Source organism: Geotrypetes seraphini, chromosome 2 (assembly GCF_902459505.1).
Source record: "Geotrypetes seraphini chromosome 2, aGeoSer1.1, whole genome shotgun sequence".
Classification (NCBI taxonomy): domain Eukaryota; kingdom Metazoa; phylum Chordata; class Amphibia; order Gymnophiona; family Dermophiidae; genus Geotrypetes; species Geotrypetes seraphini.
The window spans coordinates 67,761,702-67,787,313 of record NC_047085.1 but is presented as its reverse complement, the minus strand read 5'-3'; the positions used below and the strand labels follow the sequence as shown (position 1 = coordinate 67,787,313).

At 41.8% G+C, this 25,612-nt stretch overlaps 1 protein-coding gene across 3 annotated transcripts in view; it reads right to left on the bottom strand.

Annotated features, from left to right (window-relative positions):
• The window catches only part of RGS22 (regulator of G protein signaling 22), a 475,118-nt gene that overhangs the window by 311,303 nt on the left and 138,203 nt on the right, over window positions 1-25,612 (bottom strand). For all 3 annotated transcript variants that reach the window (XM_033934655.1, XM_033934656.1, XM_033934657.1), the window contains exons 8-9: window positions 19,628-20,375; window positions 128-289 (exon numbers count right to left, since the gene is read on the bottom strand). In XM_033934655.1, coding sequence (XP_033790546.1) covers window positions 128-289; window positions 19,628-20,375 — 910 coding nt within the window. The remainder of the gene's footprint in view (window positions 1-127; window positions 290-19,627; window positions 20,376-25,612) is intronic.

Here is a 25,612-nt window from a genome sequence, read left to right as displayed (position 1 = left end):
GAATGCTAACGTATGTTAGCACATGCTAAGCTTTAATGAAAGAACTCTTTTATGATTTCTGAAAACTAAAAATTATTTACATCTGACCAGTTGAAAAGCAAATGCAGTAATTTTGTGTTATTCCTACCAGTACAGAAGCAAGGGTTTTACTATTTGAGCTTGGATGTTGTATAAATAGTTTGCATTCCACTGATTTCCATCTCGTAAGCCCAGTTTTAACAAGGTTTCTGCGTGCATGTAATGGTCTTCACCAGTTACTAGGTATAGTTTCCTCATCTTAATGAGATGCCTAAAATTTAAAAAGTTATATGTCTATGAGGTAACTGACATTCAAGTTAATGAAAAAAAGTAATATAGAAAGATAGAGTCTCAATATTATTTCTATCAATTTCAATCATAATCAGATAGACCTACAACCAAACGTCAAAATTCCACTGGCTGCATTTATTCATTATCTGTGCCCAAAGTTCAGATTTTTTTAAATAACACCTCAAAGAAAATCTTTAAAAAGGGATAATCTAATTCTGATTTTCATTGTCTCTTATGTAATCACGGCTCATTACTGTCATATTCATAAAGGGGGAAATTCTATAAGAGGCGACTAAAGAGAGGTGCCTAACTTAATTAGTAAATTGGCTTCAAATTGGGTGATAGGCATGATTCTACAAAAGATAGCTGCCTATCACATGGCGCCTAGTGGTGTATAACTCCAAATTAAGCGTGTTTAGGGGCAGAGAAGGACTTAGGTGCCACTAGGTGAGATTCTCTAAAGGATTTAGGCACCTATAATGTAGGTCTTTAAAACCCTAGCCTACATTACAGGCACCTAAGTTTTAATTAGGAGTGATTCTGTAATAGGTGCCTAAGTGTGAATGACAAGATATCGGCGCCTGTCTTTTTAGATGCCATTTACAGAATTTCTCCCACATAGCTCTTTCATAAACTCTTTGACTAGTTGTGAACAGCTTATAACAAGCATTAAACCAAGCTAGAACTGCAATAGTACTATGATTGGGTCTATATCAAGAAAAACATACATGGAAAACTGATTTTTTTTCTGCACTAGATATGGGCATTTAGAAGGAAAATTTATGTCTTACTTGATAACTTTCTTTCCTTGATTCACAGATGAATCCAGAGACAAGTGGGTTATGGCCTTCTATCAACAGGTGGAGATTAGGGCAATACTGATTTCTGATATAAGATGGTGAGCTGCTTGGTCAAACAGTATTTTAGACAACAAGCAGAAGGATAACAAGCCTCACAGGAACATGACTCAAACAGAACAGAACTTCCACAAACAAATGCAAATCTTTAGCAACAATCCTAAATAGAGACCCAAGCTGAGAAAGAATACAGCATACACACTGAGAGTGGGACCCTAGATTCATCCGCTATGATTCAAGGAAAGAAGATTATCAGGTAAAACATAATTTTTCCAGGTGGGCAAGCAAAGCAACAGATGACAGCACCAATGCCTTGAATGCCATGTCCAATCTAGCAGTTAAATCCAGATGGTAATGCTTTTCAAAGCAATACAGAGAAGACTATGTGGTAGATCTACAAAACTCCTCCAAAGAAAACCCCAGGACCCAATCCAAGAGGTAGACAGAGCCCTGGTTGAGTATGCCTGCACAGACCAATACTGGCAAGCAAGAAACACAGCCCATTAATACATAAGTAAACACATGAGTTACTCATAATTATATACAAGGTTAATGAAAGGCACATATTCTTATAGTAGTTATGGAAAACAACATCGTTAAGCCTACAGTCTGGCTGCAAATATCATCACTTAGTAACAATAGAAACAAAATGATCTGGCAGGAAAGTTTTTTCCCGGAGAGATGAAACAGCAGAAGGTAAGTTGGTATTCTCAATGGAGAAGGGTAGTGTGATTCCCCATGGCAGCAGCTTAGTACAGGGGAGGGGGGGGAGTACAGACTGCCCCAGGCACATTCTTGGCAGGGGAGCTGGCACCTCTTCTCCTGTCCACCCCCCATGTACCTCTTGAATTGTTCACCAGCTCGAGTAGCATCTTCCACCTCCTTCCTTTGCTGTAAGTCTGTCAGTTAAACCCATTATATTTAATGACTAAATTGGTATATGCTTATACCTTTTTTAAATTTGTAAATCACATAGTAAAGTAAATAAGCGATTCATCAAGTCAAAATAAAATTTGAAACTTCTGACATCACTTCCTGGTCATGGGACCAGGATGTGACATCAGAAAGGAGCCAAGGTCAGTGTGAGCAGGAGATGGAAAATGCTTCTCGTGCCAGTGAACATTTCAAGAGCTACGGGGACACTTGAATGGTGGAGAAAAGTAGTGGGTACACAGTGTGGCAATGCCCCAGGCACCTCCTTCCCTCATTATGCCAATGCCTCAAGGGTCTATGCTAGGAACACTGCTTTTAACATATTTATAAATGATCTAGAGATGAAAATATCTAATGAGGTAATTAAATTTGCAGATGACACAAAGTTATTTAAAGTTGTTAAATTACAAGAGAATTGTGAAAAATTGTGAGAACCTTGCAAAACTAGGAGACTAGACATCAGAATGTCAGACAGTGGCATAGTAAGGGTGGGGGCATCCGCTTTGGGTGCTATATTGGTGGGGGCACTGGCACCCCTCCTCCTCCCCCTACCATGCATGTGTCTTCACTTTCCCATTCCCCCCAATGTACCTGTAGATCTTCGCTAGCACAAGCAGCAACTCCAACCTGATGCTCACGTCCCACACCTAGGAAGTGAAGTCAGAGGTAGAGTCGACACTGATGTGGGCAATAAGTTGGTGATACTGTTCATGCCGGGAAAGCTAAAGAGGTAAAGAAGAAGGGAAGGGGGCACATGTGGGGTGGGGAAGGAGTGTGGGGTGGAGAAGAGGGTGGGGAGGGGCACCACTGCCCTGGGTGCATCTCACCCTCGCCTGATGGCAGATGATGTTTAATGTGAGGAAGTACAAAGTGATGCATGTGTAAAAGAAAAACCCAAACTAAAGCTATGTGACGCAAGGTTCCGTATTAGGCATCACCGCCAGGAAAAAAATCTAGGTGTCATTGTTGATGACATGATGAAACTCTCTGCTCAGTGTGCAGCAGCAGCAGCTATGAAAGCAAATAGAATGTTAGGAATTATTAGAAAAGGAATGGAAAACTAAATTAGAATGTTATAATGCCTTTGTATTGTTCTGTGGTGTGACTGCGCCTTGAATATTTTGTACAATTGTGGTCACTGCATCTCAGAAAGGATATAGTGCAATTAGAAAAGGTACAGAGAAGAGTGACAAAAATGATAAAGGGATGCCCAGTCCCTCCTGCTGGAACCCCTAAAGCTGCTACCCCACCCACTCCTGAATTTATGCGTCAGCAGGAGTGCCCAGTTCCTCCTGCTGCCACTCCCCCAAGACATCTCCCCGGCAGGAGGGATGCCCAGTCCCTCCTGCCGAAAACCCCCCACCCCTCTGAGACAACCCCCGGCAGGAATTATGCACAGTCCTTTTGCTGGAATCTCACCCCTCGAGACATGCCCCGGTAGGAGGGATGCCCTGTCCCTCCTGCTGGACCCCCTCCCCCCGAGACATCCCCCGGCAGGAGATATGCCCAGTCGATCCTGCCAGAACCCCCCTGTAGGCATGCCCGACCCCTACCACCTCCAAGCCCACCTGGACCCCACTAGTACCATTTTTTGTTGGCTAGCCATAGGGATGCTTACTCCCCCCAGCTGGTAGACCTGCCTCCACAGAATGGGACTGAGCATCCCTCCTGCTGGGGGATGTCTTGAGGGAATGGCGGCAGGAGGAATTGGGCACTCCTGATTGGCCCAGGTGCTTAAGGCCCCTCCCATAGGAGTCTTAGGTCACTCCCAATGCAATCCAGAATGCACTGGGAGGCCTAAGATCTGGTTGGCCCAGGTGCCTAAGGCCCCTCCTATGGGAACGGCCTTAAGCGCCTTGGCCAATCAGGGTCTAAGAACCCCTCCCCGGTGTATCCCAGGATGCACTGGGAAGGGGAAGGCCCGCCATTCTATGGAGGCAAGCCTGCCAGCCAGAGGGAGTAAGCATCCCTCCGGTTGGCCAACATAAAAAAGGTACTGGTAGGTTACGGGTGGGCTGGGGGGGGATTGGGTTGGGGCATGCCTGCAGGGGAGGTTCCAGCAGAAGGGAGTGGGCATCCCAACTGCTGATGATCATAGGGGGGGTTCCAGCAAGAGGGACTGTGTATCCGTCCTGCAGGGGTATGTCTCGGGGGGTGGGGGTGGGTTCCAGAAGGACGGACTGGGAATCCCTCCTGCTGGGGAATGTCTCAGGGGTGTTTGTGTGTGGAAGGCTAGTGAGAGGTGGCGGAGTGGGGGGGGGGGGGGGGCGGGCTCTCTCGCAAGTCCCTATTAATTTCTATAGCTCTACTAGGCATATGCAGCATTGTACACATTATATTCGGGTAGTATCTCTGCCCCTAGTTGATTCACAATCTAAGTTTTCTACCTGGGGCAATGGATGCCAGATGACCTGCCCAGGATGGAGATTAAAGTGGGTGCTTTAAGATGAGGAAGTTAAGAGTTAAAAGCATTCTCAAAAAGTGGGTATTTAGTCTGGTCTTGAATACTGCCAAGAATGGGGTTTGACATATGGATTCTGGCAGTCTGTTCCAGGTATATAGCGAAGCAAGAGAGAAGGGACATAGTCTGGAGTTAATAGTGGAAGAGTAGGGCACAGACAAGAGAGTCTTGCCCAATGATTGGAATTCCCAGGGAGTGTAGGGAAAGATAAGGGAGGAGAGATATTGAGGAGCTACAGAATGAATGCACTTGTAGGTCAATAAGAAGAGTTTGAACTATATGCGAAGATGAAGAGCCAATGAAGTTACTAGAGGAAGAAGGTGATGTGAGCACAGTGACTCTGTCAGAATATGAGGTATGACAATTAAGTTTGCGAGCTTTCCTCCGTGTGCTTACATTGGCAGCACTATACAAGCAACTCAGTAAGGTTTCATAACCTTGGTATATCAAAGTCTCACAGCTGTGTTCATGTCGACATGTGGCGGTGTCTTGCTGAGTGGTGTTCATTGTTGTTGCGTGTTTTGTGTGCCACCGCAAGAATGTCAGAAATTTAATTAAAGCAATGAACAAACATTAAATTTCTTGTTAAACTTGGCAAGAGTGGAAGTGAAATCAGGGACATGTTAGTCCAAGTTTATGGCGATAATGCCATGAAGAAAATGGCATTAAATGTTTTTCTGAGGGGAGAGAAAGCATCACTGATGAAGAAAGGTCAGGGCGGCAAGTAACGAGCAGAACTGATGAAAACTTTGTAAAACTTTGTTGAATTGTGCATCAAAATCATTGGCTGACTGAGAGATGCATAGCAGACCAAGTAAACATCGATAGAGAAATAGGAAAATCTTAACTGAAAATCTTGGCACGAGAAAGGTGTGTGCAAAAATGGTCCTGAAGGAGCTTACTAAGAAACAAAAGTAATGGAGAGTTGAAGTTTGCCAAGACCTTTTGGAGATATCAAGAAAGGCAGAAAATCACTCCTCTAGAATATCAAACTCTATTCTTATACAAATTTAGCATTCATTTCTTAACGTAGAAAAATATGCTCAGAAACACAGAGGCAAAAACAAGGGGCCGAAGCCCCAAGAATACCGCCTCACTACCCAGTCATTGCATATATTTCAATACTGTAAATATGCTTTTCTTTGCTGCCCACAGCAGTCAAAAACTGTTCTTATGCTACTATGAACTTTTGAACAACAGATTTATCATAGACAGAGGTTCCGACATGGCCCGTTTTGATCCTGCGTCAGGGAACCAAATTTTAAGTTTAAAAAACTCACAGGGTGGTGTTGTCTCTGAAAACATAAATATACAAGATTTTAATTTAGTAGAACACTTCAAATGATGCTTAAAAGGTTTCATATTTATAAATATCGCAAAAGGATCCTGGCTAGTCAGAGGGTACTCACCAAAAAATGTAAGAGGACGTTTCTGAAAAGCTAACTCCTCCACCAATTCTCAACGGCAAAAACAACACCATCATACTGATACAAATAGCAAAAGGGGCTCCTTCCTAGTCCTCAAAGAGGGGTTTTCTACAGAAAGGCTCACCACTCTATCTCACTGTTAAGTCCTCCCATTTGTAAAGTGCCCAGCTTGAAGGTCCAACTTTCCTCTTTAATACGTAGACGTTCTGATAAATTGTCGCCCCTAGGTAATGATGGAACCTCTAAAATGGAGTATTTCAAAGCTGAGATTGGGTGGTTATTGTCCACCCAATGTTGGACCATGGGGGCTTCCAATACACGGGTATTAATTCTGCTGATATGCTCCTCATAGTGTGGCCAATATAGAACAAATTTCAGGGGCACTGGACCACATAAACGACCCCGCTAGATATGCAATTTGTGGCTATATTAGGGCTCTTTGTCCACACCCATTCTGGAATATTCATATCATAAAGATTGACTTTATTGACATACTTTACAGTTGTTACACAGAACATGTCCCATTGTTTCATCTTGAGATTGCCACTTCTAGAACAAAATTGCGCTTTCATCAAATGCTGTTTTAAATTTCAGCCCCGAGAGTATGCAAAGCATGGTGGGTCTTCAAATATTGTGTGATATTGGAGTATCCCCCAATGGGAGTTAATAATTCATTTAATTCTGAATGCTTTGTGAGAATATGGCAGGACACATACTGTAGAAGCTTCACTCGATTTTACTGTTGGATGTAAGGCCCGTTTGTATGCCTTCTTAATTACAGATTTAGGATATCCTCTTTCAAGGAAGCGATCCCTCATTTCATCTGCTCTACTCATGAATTCCTGGTGGGTAGTGCACAAACGTCTTAATCTTAAAAATTGACACATAGGGATACTGCTGCGTAAGTGTCTGGGATGATGGCTCTCATATCCCAGCAAGTTGTTCCGATCAGTAGCCTTCCTAAAAATAGTAGTGTTAAAGCTGCCATTGCACACTGAGATGTTAATGCCCAAAAAAGGCAACTGTTGCAAATGGAAGTTGGCAGAGAATTTTAAATTCTGATCACACTGGTTCAGCCACACTATAAACTCAGACAGTTCAGTGGCTGTACCCAACCACACTGCAAACACGTCATCTATGTATTGCTTCCACACTGTCATCTTCACAAAATGGTCAGAGGGATATAGATACTTCTCTTCAAAAGCAGATACATAGAGACAAGCCACTGTGGGGGCCATTTTGGTACCAATAACCAAAAAGTGTCACACTGAAAATAAGTTTTGTTGAGAGCAATTTGTGCTATCCTCACAAAGACCTCAACCAGTTCAAGAAACAGCTGCCATATGTACCATCTATTGTATAAGCCCCTTCTCTCCAAGATCATCTGAATATGCTGCTGTGGAATAGGATAGCTGGACTACTGCAGTCACACACGGTGCTCAACCCTGTGAACACGCCCTTAGCCTTGAGTGAGTCTGAGCAAGGTAAGCGAGATACCAAAGACCGCTGCTTACAGACTCCTGCACTGCATTAGGTACGCTTAATAAGATGTTGATGTCATGCGATTATCACCTGTGTCTATAGTTGCATTGTCATTGGGAGGCAGAACGCATTGTCTGACTCTTGATGCTCCTCTAGATGACCTTCCTGGCAGCCATGTCAATGCTCCTCCTGAGGTTGCAGCTCTACTCCTAGACATCATAGTGAGATCAGACAACCTGCTGGATGCTCCCCTTGTCACTTCCACCACCGTTCTAGGTCTATGGAACAATATGATGAGGACTATGATTCTGACTTGTCTCTTCATATTTCTAGCAGATACGAGTATGATGGTGATTTCTCTGATGGCAGTCATCCAGATTCGTCTTCCCTGCATGATCAGTTTGCCGCCTGCCAGTTTATACTTCTCCAAGTTTATTGGACAAATGGGACAGGATCTTCCAATTAAAATGGAGTCTGAAATAGAGCCTAATGCAGAATTCAGAGAGGCATTTGACTACAAGGAGTTGCCCAAGCACTGCCTGAAGGTTCCTCTCCACAACCTCATGAAGGAGGCCTTGCTCAAGAACTGGGAATCCCCCCTTCGTGGTTCCAAAGAGGTTAGATTCTCTTTACAAGCTGCAGTCTGCCCCTGGGTTTCTTAAACCACAGCTGCCACACCAATAGTGTGGCAGCTAGTAGAGGAATCCTTCTTAAAGAAAAGTGCACAGCTCCAGAACCTATGCTAGTGTTCCACCGGGCAGAGAGGGCAGTACACTAGATAAGTTTGGTTGCAGAGTCTTCCATGGCTCCATGCTCATGAGCAAAATACTAAATCTCACACTTTCTATATGTCCTTTTACATGAAGTCCCTTGTCCAGAGGATGTCAACTTATGAAAAGTACATATCCTATAAACATTTCTCAACTTATCAGCATCTCAGGTATGATCTCCTTGAAACCAGGAAATATATGGCCTCCTCTATATATGATGCCTTTGATTTAGCCTCTCACACCTCAGCAGTATCCATTGCTAAGTGTAGACATGCTTGGCTCAGAATCTCAGATTGGAATGCCAACTTTCAAGACTGTCTTTCCAACATACCCTGTATGGGTGATGACTTGTTTGGAGATCGTATAGAGCAGTGGTTCCCAACCCTGTCCTGGAGAACCACCAGGCCAGTTGGGTTTTTGGGATAGCCCTAATGAACATGCATGAGAGAAATTTGCATATAATGGAGGTGACAGGCATGCAAATATGCCCCTTGCATATTCATTAAGGCTATTCCAAAAAACCCAACTGGCCTGGTGGTCCTCCAGGTCAGGGTTGGGAACCACTGGTATAGAGGAGGCGACTCAAAAGACATACTGACTGTATGACCACTCTTTCCTCCTCAAAAGCTCAACAATCTCAGAAGTCTAAGTGATTTTCAAGCTCTTACAGGCATTTTCAAGCTCCTACAGGTTCCTATTCCAAAAATAAATACTGTCAGCCTCCTGCGTCTATGCAAACATCTACCCAAAGATACCTGAGGCAACAGAGGTAACAGAAAACTTCTGCACCTACTCAAACAAAACAGCAGCAGTCATTTTGACTCCCTCCTAGAGAGCTTAGCCAGTGTATATCAGCCCTCACCTCAGACTCTCCCAATAGGAGGCAGGCTCATCCATTACCAACAGCACTGGACCCTCAAAACATCAGATCAGTGGGTCCTTTAAGTGGTAATTTGGGGCTATACCCTTCATCTGCAAAAGAAACCACTGAACCATCCTCCAAGAGAGTCTTATTTCAATTCCTATCAGAAAGTTCTCCAGCTCAATGCAATAGAAAAAGTTCCACTGCAAAAGAGAAGCTAGGGGTTCTATTCAAGGTACTTCCTTATCCCAAAGAAAACCAGAGGAATTTGCCCGATTCTAGACCTCCGAGCATTCAAGTACCTGGTGAGGAGAAGTTTTGGATGCTCTCTTTTGGAACCCTATTTCCTCTTTTAGCATCCATCCCCACAGGATCCCCGCAGTTCGGGGGGGGGTTCCCCCCAGGGTACCAGCGGGGTTCCTGTGAATCCTGTTCCTGTGCAGCTCTTTATTCCACAGCAGCTAATGGAGAAATCTGTTGGTGAAAAACAGTCCTTTAGGTAGAAAAAAGCAAGTTTTCTGATTCAAAAACTTGCACTCTCAGCAGCCACGGTCTTCTAATCAGCTAGTATTCTATAAATTAAGAGCATAAATATTAGCCCTACCCAAAAGCAGCCCTATAATGAGGCCAACTGAGGCAGCGGCCTCAGGTAGCACTCTTAAGGAAGCAGCATCTTGCTGCCAGTCAGTCTATCTGCTGGTCAGCTCTCTCTGCTGCTCCTCTTCTCGGCATCTAATGCTTTCACCCTTCTCCCCTCAATTGGCATTTCCCCATCCTCCTTTAATTTGCTGTAAAATTACCTGGTGTGGACTTCTCTCGTTAAGCCTGGTGGCAGTAGTGATTCATAGAGCTACCCTGCCACTGTTCCTGGCATCTTTTCTCCACTGCACCCGCCCCAGTGGAAATAGGAAGTTGTCAGAGACGGTGGGCAGTGGAGAGAAGACACCGAGACTATGACTCTGACTTCATATGTATCTCCGAGTCCTGGCTTCTACTAGCAAATACAATGATTATCAACTCCTTGTGTCCACCAGGATACACCACTTATCATCAACCTCATATTGAGGAAAGAGGAGAAGGGGACCTCCTCCTAGCTAAAGAAGCTTTTCATTTCTCTAAACTGGATGCTCCAGACTTAGATGGTGTTGATTTCCTTTTATTGTCTTCCCGTTCCTTTAATATCCTCCTCTACTATTGTACTCCCAGCACCATTCCTGTGTCTAATCTGTTTTCTTAGGGTAGCTAGCTGATATAGACCTACATCACCAAGTTTCCATTCTCCTTGGTGACTTTAAAGTGCACTTCGATGATAGGTACTGTGATCCTTTTGTAGGTGAGTTTCTTGATTTACTTGATTCACTTGGATGGAAACAAATAGTAAACTCTAGTACTAGTAATAAAGGACGCATACTTGGCTTTAATTACACTGACTATACCTACTCACTTAACATTTCAAGAATGCAAATTAACCAGATCCTCGCAGTGCCTTGGTCAGCCTATCACTTCATAAGCTTTTCTATATTGATGAATACTACCATCTTCTCCCCCCACTATTTCTAAACATAGCATTTTGACCTTTCTGACCTAAACAAAGCACTCTGACAAATTAACTTCTTTCACTCCTCAAGACTCTAGCCAGATGGTTGGAACCTGAAACAAAGCATTACTTCAAGCCCTGGACCAGATCGCTCCCATGCAGAACTTTACTTTTAAGAAACATCATAAAGTCCCCTGGTTCAATACCGATCTTATCTTAAAATGTACAGTTAGATGATATGAACATACCTGTAGAAAATACCCCTCCAGTGATACATTAGAAAGCTACAACACTAGAAAGCTACAACACTTTTCTTCAAAATTATACAGCTTTCGTCCTCACCTCAAAAAAAGAATACTTCAACAGAATCATCAAATCCTTCCTGAGCCAATCCAAAGAGCTGACTTTCATCATATCCAATCTCACCACACATATAGAATTCCTCCCGTCTCAGTGAATTACTGAACAGTCAAGACTATGCCAAATTCTCAATTCCAAAACCATGCCCTTGGAACTTCTACCATCACCAGACCCAATGCTGTTGTGAGGTTCCTTCCACACGGTACGCCTAGTAGTGCTATAGAAATAATTGAGTCAACAACTCCTGATGTGTCCTCGATATCTGCTCCCACAATAATAAAATCCCTGAAAGACCTGTCTGCCCCTTTCTTTGCTGTTTTTCTCTCCCAAAATAAATCTGTAGAAACTCTTATTACCAGTGGTGTCCTTCAAGGTTCTGTCCTCTCGCCTATTCTATTCAATATCTTTCTCCTGCCACTTTACAGCCTCCTTAAAAGCCTCAGTATTGTCTACCATCTCTATGCCGACGACATCCAATTCCCGATTAAGATGAAACATACCATTGCTGAAACAACTGAGTTACAATCGTACCTGCAATTGATAGAACACTGGCTGCATGACAATCCTAGGAACCTGGTTGCTAGAGGTGCACTGCTTGCCTAGGTTCTTTTTGGACTTTTCATATAGTTGTCTGATTTGAAATTATAGTCCAGGAGGGCAGTGTTTAAAAGGCATTTCCAAACAGAAAAGAGTGTTTCTTTCTAATTCTGTATTCTGCACCACAATGTGCAAATGGTTTGGGAACTCACCTCTTCGATAGCTTTTCTTTTAAAATTTTCAGGCAGGCAGCCGGGAGAGTGCAGGCAGCCGGGAGGACTGGGCGGACCCGAATGACGACGACAGCTGGGAGGGTGCAGGCAACCACAAGCGTGGAAGAGTGGCAGCAGTAGAGAGTGCCGGGAGCACAGCGTCACACAATGTGGTGGCTGCGAGACTTGAGGCGTGTGAATCTACAGCTGATGCCTTCCGGAATCAGGCATATGTTTTCTTCATTAAGGTTCACTTTCCAGTTTTTGAAAGATGCTCTTTTGCCTTTCCATACCTCTTTTTAAAATAACTATTTATTTGAAATTTCACCATTATACCAAACTGGCCGTATTGTTCATCTGACTACTGCTTCTATCTTCAATTTTTAGTTCTGGTTTCTGCTTGTTCCGATGACTGCTTCTTCCTAAACTGTACCTGTAATTTCTAGCTCCTTACTTGTGCCTGGTTGCTCCAGTACTCGTCTGACTCTAGTCCACAGTTGCTGGGGCCTAGCTCTCCCGATGCCAAGCCAGAGTGTGAGTAACCCCCCTGACCAGGTCAGATGCTGGTGACAGTATCTGCCAGTCCATACAGATTTCCTCTCCCCTCTACCCTACACTTTCCATTTGTCTGCCTGTTCTGTGTGTGTTGTGAGCATTACTGTGCCTTTGTTACATTACATTACTGTTTTCTATCCCGCCAATAACTTTCAGTTCTAGGTCGTTTATATGAAAGAACTTGTCTGGGCATTCCCAGGGAGCTTACAAAGTTGATAGATAGAGCTGAAACAATTAAATGGTGATACCTTCATAAATCAGCTGAGCTGGCTGCAGCAGAGGCCCCCCCCCCACCGACAGCACACCCAAAATGATGCCCACTTTCTCCTGCCAACCCTCCCCCCCATTGTGATTGACAGGAGGGATACCCATTTCCTCCTGCCAACCTCCCGAAACCCCAACATCCTTCCCATTGAAGATGAGCAGGAGGGATGCCCACTCCCTTCTGCTGAGACCCCCCAAACCCCTGACACTCCCCTCAATTGAAGATTGGCAGGAGGAATGCCCACACCCTCCTGCCACCCCTCTCCTTAACCCCTGACATCCCCCTTCATAGTAAATTATATTAGAAGCAAAAAGTTGATAAAAGAACCAGTTGGAGCGTTAATTGACTAAGGGGTAAAAGGGGCACTCAGGGAAGGCAAGGCCATAGGAGAGATTAAGTTAATTCTTTGCTTCTGTCTTCACCAAAGAAGATGTGGGAATATATCATTGCCAGAAATATTGATGTGTCATAGGAACATAAGAATTGCTACTGCTAGGTCAGATCAGTGGTCCATCGTGCCCAACAGTCCACTCACGTCGCGGCCCTCTGGTCAAAGACCAGCATCCTGAGACTAGCCCTACCTACATACATTCCAGTTCAGCAGGAACTTCTCTAACTTTGTCTTGAATACCTGGAGGGTGTTTTCCCCATGACAGACTCCGGAAGAGCATTCCAGTTTTCCACCACTCTCTGGGTTCGTACGGAATCTATCCCCTTTCAATTTATAGAGTGCCCTCTCGTTCTCCCTACCTTGGAGAGGGTGAACAACCTGTCCTTATCCACTAAATCTATTCCCTTCAGTACCTTGAATGTTTCGATCATGTCCCCTCTCACTGTTCAAGGGAGAAGAGGCCAAGTTTCTCTAATCTTTTGCTGTACGGCAACTCCTCCAGTCCCTTAACCATCTTAGTCGCTCTTCTCTGGACCCTTTCGAGTAGTATCATGTCCTTCTCCATGTACGGCAACCAGTGCTGGACACAGTACTCCAGGTGTGGGCGCACCATGGCCCGGTACAGCGGCATGATAACCTTCTCTGATATGTTTGTGATCCCCTTCTTTATCATTCCTAGCATTCTGTTCGCCCTTTTCACCACCGATGCACATTGCGCGGACGGCTTCATCGACTTGTCAATCAGAACTCCCAATTCTCTTTCCTGGGAGGTCTCTCCAAGTACCGCCCCGGACATCCTGTATTCATGCATGAGATTTTTGTTACCAACATGCATCACTTTACACTTATCCACGTTGAACCTCATCTGCCATGTCAACGCCCATTCCTCGAGCTTGATTATGTCACGTTGCAGATCTTCGCTATCCCCCTGTGCCTTCACTACGCTAATCAATTTCGTATTGTCTGCAAATTTAATCACCTCACTCATCGTACCTATGTCCAGATCGTTTATAAAGATGTTGAAGAGCATGGGTCCAACAAATCTGTAAGTCTGGAAGATATACTAATGGAGTAAATAGAAAAATTAAAGAGCAGCAAATCATCTGGACCAGATAGTATACATTTAAGAGTACTGATAGAACTGAAAAACAAACTTGCTATTGTTCGTAATATGTAATTTATTTTTAAAATGCACGATACTCGGTGCCCTATGCAGAATCAGGCCCAAGATCTGCACTAAGCCAATATTCTGCAAAGGGCATTATATGTATATCTTTCAAGCGCCTAACTTTGAGTTCCAGTTACTGAATTTTCCCCAGTGTGTAAAGTTAGGCATGTGCTTTCAATGTATGTACTTTTTGCATATGTGATTATATGACTATATAAAAGCCCTTTTCTGAGTGAACAACAGATTTTATATGCTGAACAAAAACTTTATAAAATGACCCCCCTTAATGAGAAAGACTAGAATGAACTAGGAGGTATAATCTTGTTTCTATATCAATTGATACTAGACAGTTATTACAACTGGTGTCATAACAGTATGGTATAAAGGAACAACAAAAATTATACAAAATGTTTATAGATACATATGTGAAAACAGCTGCTGGAGTGGATGGGAATACTTTCTTGAAAGTTAAAATGTATAGTCCTCCTTGAAGATGTACTGAAAGGAGCAGCAAAGGTACAAAATGAGTGTAGATTAGGAGGCACTAAAACAAGAGGATGTATTACAGGAGAAAAAGGTTTTTTTTGGGGGGTGGTATTTTTTTTTTTTTTAGTTTAAAGAATTTTTATTGATTTTGTAAGTTAACACAATACAATACCAACAATGAGAGTGATCCCTAAAGGGGGAACACGTAATATCTACAAGCATTAACACATGTGAAGTACATCAAACTATAAAATAATAGTATGCCGGTATATGCGGAAAAGAAGGGTGGGTAATAACAGAAGAAGAGGAGTAATAAGTATGAGAGTTGTCATATTATATATGCCAGGGATATAAATATACAGCAGTAAACATGAGAATTAATTATTATAAATTCCAGTATAGGTAATTCAGTAAATAATATAGAACAGTAGGTAACATATGAAATATTAAGACAATAAGAAAGGTATCAAAGGTCAGACTTGCAGTAATTAAGCAATACAGACCAGGTTTTGGTATAGGAAGCAAGGGAATTGTGACGTTCAGCAATGTAACGTTCATATTTTACATGTAAGCACACCGAGTTCCACCAGTGAGTAACGTGTAATTTTGATGTATCCTTCCAGTGTTGAAGGATGAGGGTGAGAGCAATAAACAGCAATATTATCAACAAGCGTTCATGGTGTGTAGACAAAAATATTTTACAAAGAATTTTACATGCTACATAAAGTTATCAAATTGTTATCAAACTATAAATACAGTCTGAGGTATTATATCATAAATAGCAACTGACCATTAACATTGTCTCTGTTTTATGTGACTTGTATTATTAGTCTGAGTCTCTTTGAACCCCTAGTAGGGATTTCTTAAAAAGCCATGTTTTTAGATTTTTGAGTGTATATACTGTAGTTGTGTGAATTTCGATGGGAAGCGAGTTTCACACTTTTACTATCTGGTAGTTGAATGATTTGCTGTGAGAGGTCCCATATTTTATATCTTTCAGAGTTGGGAATGATAGGGTCAGGCTGTTAGATTTACGTTGGTCCACAAATCTACATAATAGTTTAGTAAATCTGGGGAAGCTATTAAGGACATCACTGTATATCGTTTTAAATGCTACGCAGCATAGTTTGAATTCTATTCTGTTTTCTATCGGTAACCAGTGTAGTTCTATAAAGCAGTAGTGTGACATATCAAATCTTGATGTGTAGGATATGAGTTTTGCTGTACTGTTTTATATCAGTTGGAGTTTCATTAATTTCACAGTGATATCTGAGAGTAGAGCATTGAATATTCTAGCAGTGACAATATTGTTACCTTCAATAGTATCCTGTAGTGCTGTGGGAAGAAGCAGGAACTTACCCTTCTTAGTTTTTGTAGTGTATGAAAGAATTTTCATACTAATTTGTTAATATGATCTTCAAAACTCCCCCCCCCCCTTTCCCTAAGCAGCAGTAGAGGTTTCTACCGCGGACAAGAGCAGTAAATGCTCCAACGCTCATTTATTTATTTATTTAGATTTTTAGCCCGTTTTCCCAGAAGCTCAGAACGGGTTACAATTTGACAATCACAATCAATTTAAGAACAGAATAGTCATGTCAACAATTAGGTTACATTTAGACAATCACAGAACTATTCGAGAGTCCAGCCTAGTCATAGCAAAGAGTAATTGGAGAGTAAATTGAGGAAGCTGTTCAGTTGAGGCCCTATTGTTGGAAGAGGAAGGTCTTTATTGCTCTACAGAAGGACTTTAGTGAGTCTAGTAACCTTATCTGTGTGGGTAGCTAGTTCCATAGCTGAGGGAGGAAATGGCAGTAGGAGCATAGAATTCCTATGACCGTCTGAGCAGCATCAGAGCATTTAGCACCCTGGGTTCTGGTAGAAACCTCTACCACTGCTTAGTAAAAGAGGACCTTAATGAGCTATCTAAAGTACTTTGGAGGTTTTCTCAATGAAGAAGCTGGTTCTGCTTATCAGAGTAATAGCAGATGGGATTTGGGGTATGTGTGTGTATGTTGTACAAACTATAATAGTTTGTTTATTTCAGTGTTTAGTTTTAAATGATATCTCCCCACCCATTATTGCACTTTAGTTAATGCTCTTGACAATATTGCAGTAATGCTTGCTTGGTTCAGACTTGCAGGGATTAGTAGAAAGACATCACCTGCCTATAAGAAAAGCCATTCTCCTAGTCTGAGGATTATCAAGTTCAATGTAGACATGAACATGTTATATACAGGCAGTCCCCGGGTTAAGAACAGGTTCCGTTTTTTAAATCATTCTTAAGTTGAATTTGTATGTAACTCAGATACTAGTATCCTTCCCACCTTCTCTACCTCTTTGAGGCCCCTCTTGCATCCCTGTCCATCCATTCCATGTTCTCTCTCCACCACCACATCCAACATTACTCCCTCTCATATCTCTCTTCCCCATGCATTTCTACCTCACACCTTTCCCACCACCATGTCCAATAATTCTCTCTCCCTTCCTATGCCCAACAATTCTCCTCTTTCTTCAACTACGACATCATAGGGAAGGCTTCTGGCTCAGCCACGGGACACAGGTAGGAACCACTGCCCACGGCTTTGTGCAGAAAAACAACTGTATCTGGAAGGAGGAGAGGGGTCAGCCAGAAGAAGGTAAACATCCACCGGAGAGAAGCATGTACTTGTGGCATAGAATGGAGGGAGGGAGAGAGAAGGATGCTTTGGGACTCGGGAGGGAGGAAGAGAGGTGCGTTGGAATCCCAATGGTAGAATAGGACCCCCGTTCATAAGTACGAGTCCGAATTAAGTCGGATGTTCATAAAATGAGGACTGCCTGTAATAGTGGTGAGATGGGAGATCCTTGTGGTACTCTGCATGATGGAGATCAGTAGTCAGAGAAGACTCCATCTTTCAACATTCTTTAGCACCTTTTGGTCAGCAAGCCTTGGAATCACTGCAATACCATTCCTGAGATTCCTGTTTCAGCCAGTTTATCTAGCAGCAGAATGTGGTTGACTGTGTGAAATGCTGCTGAGACATCAAACTGTAGTAGTAACATTTGTTTACCTGTGCTTAAAACTGATCTAACTCTCAATGTCAGATTAATAAAGCATGTTTCTGTACTGTTATTTCTGAACCCATGTTGGGAGGGTAATAGTAAATTCTATTTTGAAATATAATCTTTTAGTTGGGTGGCAACTTCAAACTCTATCAACTTCATTATGAATGGAATGCTTGCTACCAGTCTATAGCTTGCAGCTTGGGATAGGTCTAAGTCTGCTCCTTTAGGGATAGATGTAACTAGAATTTCCCTGAATTCCTCTGAGAACCATCCTTGCCCTAGTATAGAATTAATCAACTCAACTAACCAATTCTGTACTTCTTCTGGCATATCTCATTATAGGAGGGATGGACATAGATCCAGTTGGCATTTCGTTTCAGAAAGCCTATTCACCAGTGGTCTTAATTCTGTTGTTGTGACAGTATTAAATACTGAAGACAAAACAAGGAAAACTGCAGTAACACTTACAATGATACAGGCAAAGTTTATTAAATTGATTGTGGTTAAAAGCAACACCTTAAAGCTAAACCTCGGGACCCAACACGGTCCATGTTTCAGTACACACCTTCTTCAGGGGTCCCAGGTTGGAAAGGGATCAAATAGAACTGCAAAACAAACTGTAAAACAAACTAAAACCTGTGTTAAGACAAACACCAAAGGCTTTGCGGTTCTATTTGATCCCTTTCCAACCTGGGACCCCTGAAGAAGGCGTGTACCGAAACACGGACCGTGTTGGGTCCCGTGGTTTAGCTTTAAGGTGTTGTTTTTAATCACAATCAATTTAATAGTATCATTGTACGTGTTATTGCAGTTTTCTTTGTTTTGTCTTCGACCTTTTACTGCAGACCCTGTTGGTTCTTCCTCTTTTGTTTGTGTAGTATTAAATACTGTCCATGTTCTGTCCACTGGTATATCTAATGAATTACTTTCAGAAATAGCCTCCTATAGTTGACTGTCTGCCATTATCAAATAGTTTAAATATATTCTCTATTTTATTCTCAAAGTATGAAGCTAGTGAGTTGGGTGAGGGTAGCTACATTTGAGACAGTCGTTGTGTAGTCTATAAGTTTTGTTAGAATTTTGAACAACTTCCTTAAGTCTGGTTTGTCTACTCTGATCATAGCTGAGTAATATTTTGGTTATTTTGTTTTATTTGTCTATTATAATATGCATGTTGTTTCTTCCATCTGTCTCTAAGTGCTTGATCTCCTGATTTTCTCCAAGCTCCTTCTAGCTTTGACATTCTCTTTTCAGGCTTCTCATTTCTGCTGAGTACCACAGTTTCTTCTTCCTTCTAGGTACTTTCCTCTCTGCTAGTGGATCTATTAATTCTAATGTGATTTCTAAGGATTCTATCCATTTTTAATGATTTTGGTCAAGATTTGGGTCTGTCATTTGTGAAGAAGGTCCTAGCTTTTCCCAGAACATTTGGGCATCAATTTTCCCTCTAGATTTAATGGATTTAATAGTGAGGGCAGAAGCTCAATAAGAAGTGTCAAGCTAATGGCAGTGCTAAAGAATGTAAGGAATAATAAAGCTGCTTTTTTAAAAAAAGATAAATTAGAACCTTAATTATTAGACCAGCATGCTGTGCACTGCTATGCAGAAGTTCCCATGTTTTGTTCCCTGAGTTAGGTCTTCTGTTCACTGGCTGATTATGAATGCCACTGATGCAATTTCACAGCCCCTGAGTGGTTTCTGATCAGACTACAAATACCCAGGGGAAGGAGTATAAAATGCTGGAAAAATCCCTGGATAGCTTATGCTATCAGATCACAGCCCTGGCTTTGACTAGGCTGAGAGTACAAAGGAGGGGGAAACTACCAGGTTGAAAGAAAAATAACATGAGTCACCTCTGATCCTCAGTCACACCACCTTTCTCAACTCATATTACATTAGCTATATTCAATTGTCTAAATACGATTTGATCAGTATATTTTGAAGTAATCTATAAGACAAAGCATTATTACCTTTGTTGTCTTTTAGGGTCCTTGATGGATCTTAATCTTTCAATATCCATCCAAAGCCACCAGTTCTTTTCCCCTATTGTTCCTTTAAGAAATGACTTAAATTTTTCAAAATTCTTCCTGGTATTGATTTTTTTTAGGCTAGAACGTGAGGGAACCTTGTCGTTTGTTTCTTCATCATCAGACTCTGAACTTAAACTGATCTCTTCATCACGGAATTCTGGAATAATAAAACTCAAATCGAGCTCGCTGGACAAAGAGGACGTTGAAGAACTCTGACTATTTAAGGGCACAGAAGTAGGGCTATGCGGTAAATCATGAACTACTTTCAATTCATTGAAATCATCACTTTTATCAAAAATCTCCTCAGTGGGCTGGTTCATCAGTTTTTCAATAGTACTTTTTAGTAAATGTTCAACATATCCTGCTGCAAATTCTTCTATATGCTGTATATTAGGACTATGCAGGCTTTCTTCCAGGACAATTGTCTCTATTCCTGATTCCTTATCTTCATCTATAGTATGATTTGTGTACTCCACTTTGCTTCCAGTTTCCCATGGCTGATCAATATAAACTCTTATAGGGGTAGGTGAAGGAGATTCAGCAAAGGACACAGAGTACTCATCTGCCTGCTTTAAATGATCAGTAATCTTCTCATCACTGTAAACTTCTGATGGTCTGCTGGGTTGGGAACTGGTTGAACTGTATTTGCTAACCAGAGGTTTGTAAGTGGCCTCTTGTAAATCAGTATCTGCATAAAATAAGAAAAGATCACAATAAAAAAAAACCCAAATAGAGAATTTGATATCCTCATAAAAATGCCTCTTCTGTCATCCTTTGCAGCTTTCCTTAGTCAATACATGCAAACAAATTTAGACTGCTATACAAAAAAAAACAATAAAACAAAGAAAAGTAAGATAACATTAAAAGGACAATTTTCAAAATTATTTAGCCACACCAAAACAGATTAATATGGCTAGTGTGGGGAAGCTGAAAATTGCCCTCCTCAATGTGGGTAAACGTATATGTGCTGTTTCACAGAATGCATACACCAGAACACAAAATGATAAGGGTAGGAATGAAAAAGTACAATAGAGAAGGCAATTAAAGAGAATAAAGGGAAATGTATCATAGCTATAGGGAAACTGCTTGAAAAAAAATTTTTTTTAGTAGGGAATATCTATGATCTAAGAGAGTGTTTCTCAACCTTTACAAGCCAAGTACCCCCTAAGCCTAACAAATACCAACCGAGTACCCCCGCCCAAACTCCACCCCAGACCCGCCCAAACTCTGCCCCTGACTTCACCCCCATAATAATAATACTATTGTAATAAAATTTCTTCCATCCATTTTTCATATACTGTATATACAATGCAATCTTATTAATACATAATGGTAACCACAAAATTAAAAAAACACAAAGCACACTGTATGCAGAGAAAATGTTAATTATCATTTCTATTCGGGAAGATTTCAAAGATGTCAAGGCAAATTACTTTAATGCAATGTCACCTCAGTAACAACTATAGCAAAATAGACAAATATAGTGCAAAATAGAGACACATATAAATTCTCAAAACTGACACATTTTGATCACTACATTGAAAATAAAATCATTTTTCCTACCTTTGTTGTCTGGTGATTTCATGAATCTCTGGTTGCACTTCCTTCTGACTGTGCATCCAATATTTATTTTCTTTTATATTTTCTTTCTTTCTATCTTTCTTCCTCCTGTATGCTTCCTTTCCTCCAGACCTCATTCCATTCCCCAACCAACATCTCTCTCTGTCCCTCCATGAGTCCAACTTTTGTTCCTCTCTCATTCCCCAGATCAATTTTCCCACTGCCCATCTCTCCTTCTATCACCCCTCTCCAACACCATGCCATATCTCTCCCTCCATCACTATGCTCAACATTCCTCCCTTCAATCTATCCTTCTGTTCCCTCTCTACCACCATATCCAACAATTCTCCCTTTCATTCTTCTATTCCCCATGCATCTCTACCTCACTCCTCTCTATGTTCAAATTTCCTCTTCCTTTCCCCATGTGCACCATCTCTTTCCCTCTCACTCACACACTCAGGCCAAACAATTGTCCCTTTCTATTCCCTCCCCCTCCTTCCTTCCTATGTCCCAAGTTAGTGCCCTCTTCCTCCCTCCTTCTCTCCTTCCAATGTCCCGAGTTCATGCCCACTCCCCCTCACTGCCTTCCAGCCTTTGTCCCACCCCCTCATCTGAAGCCGACCCATACCGAAGCTCCCAAGCTGGTTCCTCCTCCACCAGTCCGCCGCCACCCCCCGCCACTTGTCAGCTCCATTTAATTATCCCCCGCCATTACCGGAACTCTGGGAAGGGAAGGGCCTGGCACATGCAGCGATTGCATGCTGCTGGCCCACAAGCCTTCCCCCCAACATCAGTTCAACATCGGAGAGAAGGTTCAGGCCAGCCAAGCAGCGTGCACTTGGCCCTTCCCTTCCCAGAGTTGCAGCAGCGGTGGGGGATAATTAAATGGAGCTGGCGGGTGGCAGCAGGGAGGAATCGGCCGTCAGCCCACGTACCCCCAACAGGTAGTCTGCGTACTGCAGGTTGAGGAACACTGATCTAAGAGAGTAAGGCGCTCATTTTCAACAAATGCAGACATCTCAATTGCCACAACTACCACGTACCAATTTTTGAAACCAACTTTCTGAACGTCTTGCTAGGCATCCCAGCCACTGTGCATCAAGAATTCAAGGGAGGCATATTGGAAGCGTGTTATGGGCTGGCTTAGACTTGGACATCTTGCAACAATAATCAAACATTTCCCAAGACGTCAAGGACAGAACTTAAGCATTCGGAGGTGGACCTGTTTTAAAAGCATCTAAGTACTAAAAAATACCCAAACTGACCAGATGACCACTGGAGGGATTAAGTAATGACCCCCCACACTCCCCCAGTGGTCTCTGATTCCCTCACACATTGCAAAAGTCTGAATGAAACAGTACATATCTGGGAAATCCTATTAGAGCATCATAAAGGTGTCTTAAGTAATATGGTAGGTGGGCTAATGAGGACCCAGGTCCATAAGCCAATCTTAACCACTACAATTATGGTGGAAAGTGTGAGTCCACCAAAACCCACCAAAATCATTACTGCCACATAGGTGTCACCTGCAACCATAAAGGCTATTGTGGTAGTAGACAAGTGGGTATAGTAGGTTTTGGGGGAGTTTTGGAGGGTTCACCATACAATATAAGGGGGTCATGGTGAAATGTACTTCTGGCACCCTTTAAATGAAGTTCACAGCAGTGCCCTCTAAGATGCCCCACTGCTCTGTTGGAATGTCTCTGTGGCCAGTCCATTACAATGCTGGCTCCTCCCACATTAAAATGGTATAGATTTGGATGCTTTGAACTTGATGTTTGTCCAAAAAAGTTAAGCGTCCTAAGGTTGGACATCTTGATGGCCAAGACTTCTAAGCAGGTGATTTTCACAAAATAAATTTGGACATCTGGCGGTTTTGAACATGGATGTTTTCAGAATTTGAATTTTGGATATACTTCTCAGAATGTCCAAAGTTAGGCTTAAACGCACTATCAAAAATGTCCCTCGACGTTTATAAAACATTTTCTAAATGCACAACATATTTAATATGTGGAAAAGATCTTCTATAACACTGTAGTGTCTACTTTGCATATAAAAGGGTAAATCAAAAAGTAAAGGCAAAATATATTTAATAGCTTTAATAGAGATAACTGTGAACTATTGAACATATCACTTTTTCACATAGTCCTCATATATTGTTCATCTAGCTTCTGTATTGCTGAAGCTAGATGAACTGCTCCCAAAGCCAGGTGAGCACCGCTTCCTTTACTTCATCATGCTTTGTCTTTTGCTGTCCAGGCCACAGTGATGCACTCATGTCGTGTTGCTGGTGACAATTCTCTTCAAAATACTCGGATCTTCTTCATACTGTTTCAAGAACTGGGTTCTCAAGCGCCAAACACTATTGCTTATCTAGATCAGCAAGCTGTTTGGGAATCCATCATGCACAGACTTTCCAGTATCCCAAGTCATCAATTATGGCAAATGCAGATCCAGAGCTGATATCCAAATTTGCAGCCAATTGATACACCATTATCCATTGGTCTCCCTAATCAAGGCATCCAATGTGCAATGTGCTCTTATGTACACAATGCTGATGGGCAACCAGAATAACCTTCTTCAGTTACAGCTGTTCTTCCTACTTTAAATCTGCTTACTCACTCATAAATCTTTTGTTGATTCATGGTGCTATAACCATACTGAGTCAATATCCAATGGTGAATTTCCAAAAGTTTCACTCCTGTAGAAAGATTTATGGATGACTAATCAGTTACATAAACAAATACGTGCCTGTTAGTTTTCCAGAGGAAACCATAATCTCCTTACCCAAGGTTCGTTATTTTGCCAGTTTATACTAAGAAGCATAGAGTCCCAGGCTATAAGAAATACTTTATTAGAAATATAAAAATATACATAAGCCAGCAGTAAATAATACACTAATTATTGTTCACAAAATATCCGAATACATATATGAAACTCAGTAAATAATTATCACACCACACTTGTTAGATAAATAAGTAAAACTAATTCTTACACTCTAAATAATTCCTAATAATACCTGATTAGCAGCAATCTATTACAGTTTATCACCAAGAGTAGCTTTACAAATCCTTATACTATACAACAAATGGAATACTTTTATCTAACCCCAGCTGATAAGATAGATAAGTTCCTTATTCTCACCATCCAATTAGGCCTTAGCCCGGCAGACTGAATTATTCTTCTCAGCACGAAAGATATGAATTCCCTTGCTACAGGAACAAGAGTTCGTCAGCCACTGGTCCAGCTGTAAATTAGGTTGGCATCAAAGGTTTCCTTTATGTGATGGAATCCAGATCTGTTTAAAAGTCCGGTTCTCTCTCTCAGACAGAGAGTCACAAGAGGTAACTTTCCAGGTCTTAATTGTTATAGAAGATATACAGAGAAACCTATGATAAGATGCAAGTTCACTCACATCCCAGCACAGACTAAATTAATAATCAGCATGTTTCACTTGGATCTCATCAGATGACCTCTCCAGACCAATCCAGAAACATAACTTAGATGAATAGCCTTTCTGTATAGAGTCTCGTATAGGCTGAAACAGAGACGTTTTCGTTAGATAAGACCAGCACATGAGCCATGACTCCCCCAAGATTCACACAGGCTGAGCATGTAGGCATAGTTGGATGTCCTTGACTATAATACAGTTCTGGTACATACCCAGAATGCATCAGGCAGAAACAGCAAAGATGTATTCTTCTTTCTCTTCTTGCTAGGTTTAGGCTGGAATGTCAGAGAGGCCTAACCTTCAGGTGTAAATAAGGAAACACCCCTACACTCCCTCTGCCCAAAGAAAGTGCACTACTGTGCATTGTTCTTTGATGATGCAATCTTTCAGTGGAAAATCAAGTTTCAAGTTTATTAAAAGATGTTTTAGACCGCTTAATCAAATATCTAAGCGGTTTACAATGTAGAATTACATAAAAACATATAACATTATAAGAACAAATAAAAAAAGGGGTACTGGAAGACAATCCAATTATTAAAAGCACAAGACGTACGAACCAACTGCCAACAATAGGGGAGTGGGAAAGAACTACAATTTTTATAGAAAAGGTACCTGTGGAATGACGATGTTCCCAAATGGACTTTATTTGAAAGTATCAAAGTTCCAAAGGTTCCAAAGGTATTGAGGGGTACAGATAGAAGTAGGAGGTAGGTTATAGGATTAGTCAGAAACCACTTCACAGGTCATGGACCTGATGGGCCGCCGCGGGAGCAGACCGCTGGGCGCGATGGACCTCTGGTCTGACCCAGTGAAGGCAACTTCTTATGTTCTTATGTACACTAAAATCATCCACATAAAATAATTCCATCCACATAAAAGTAAATCATCCACATAAGAGCCTTAAAGGACCTAGT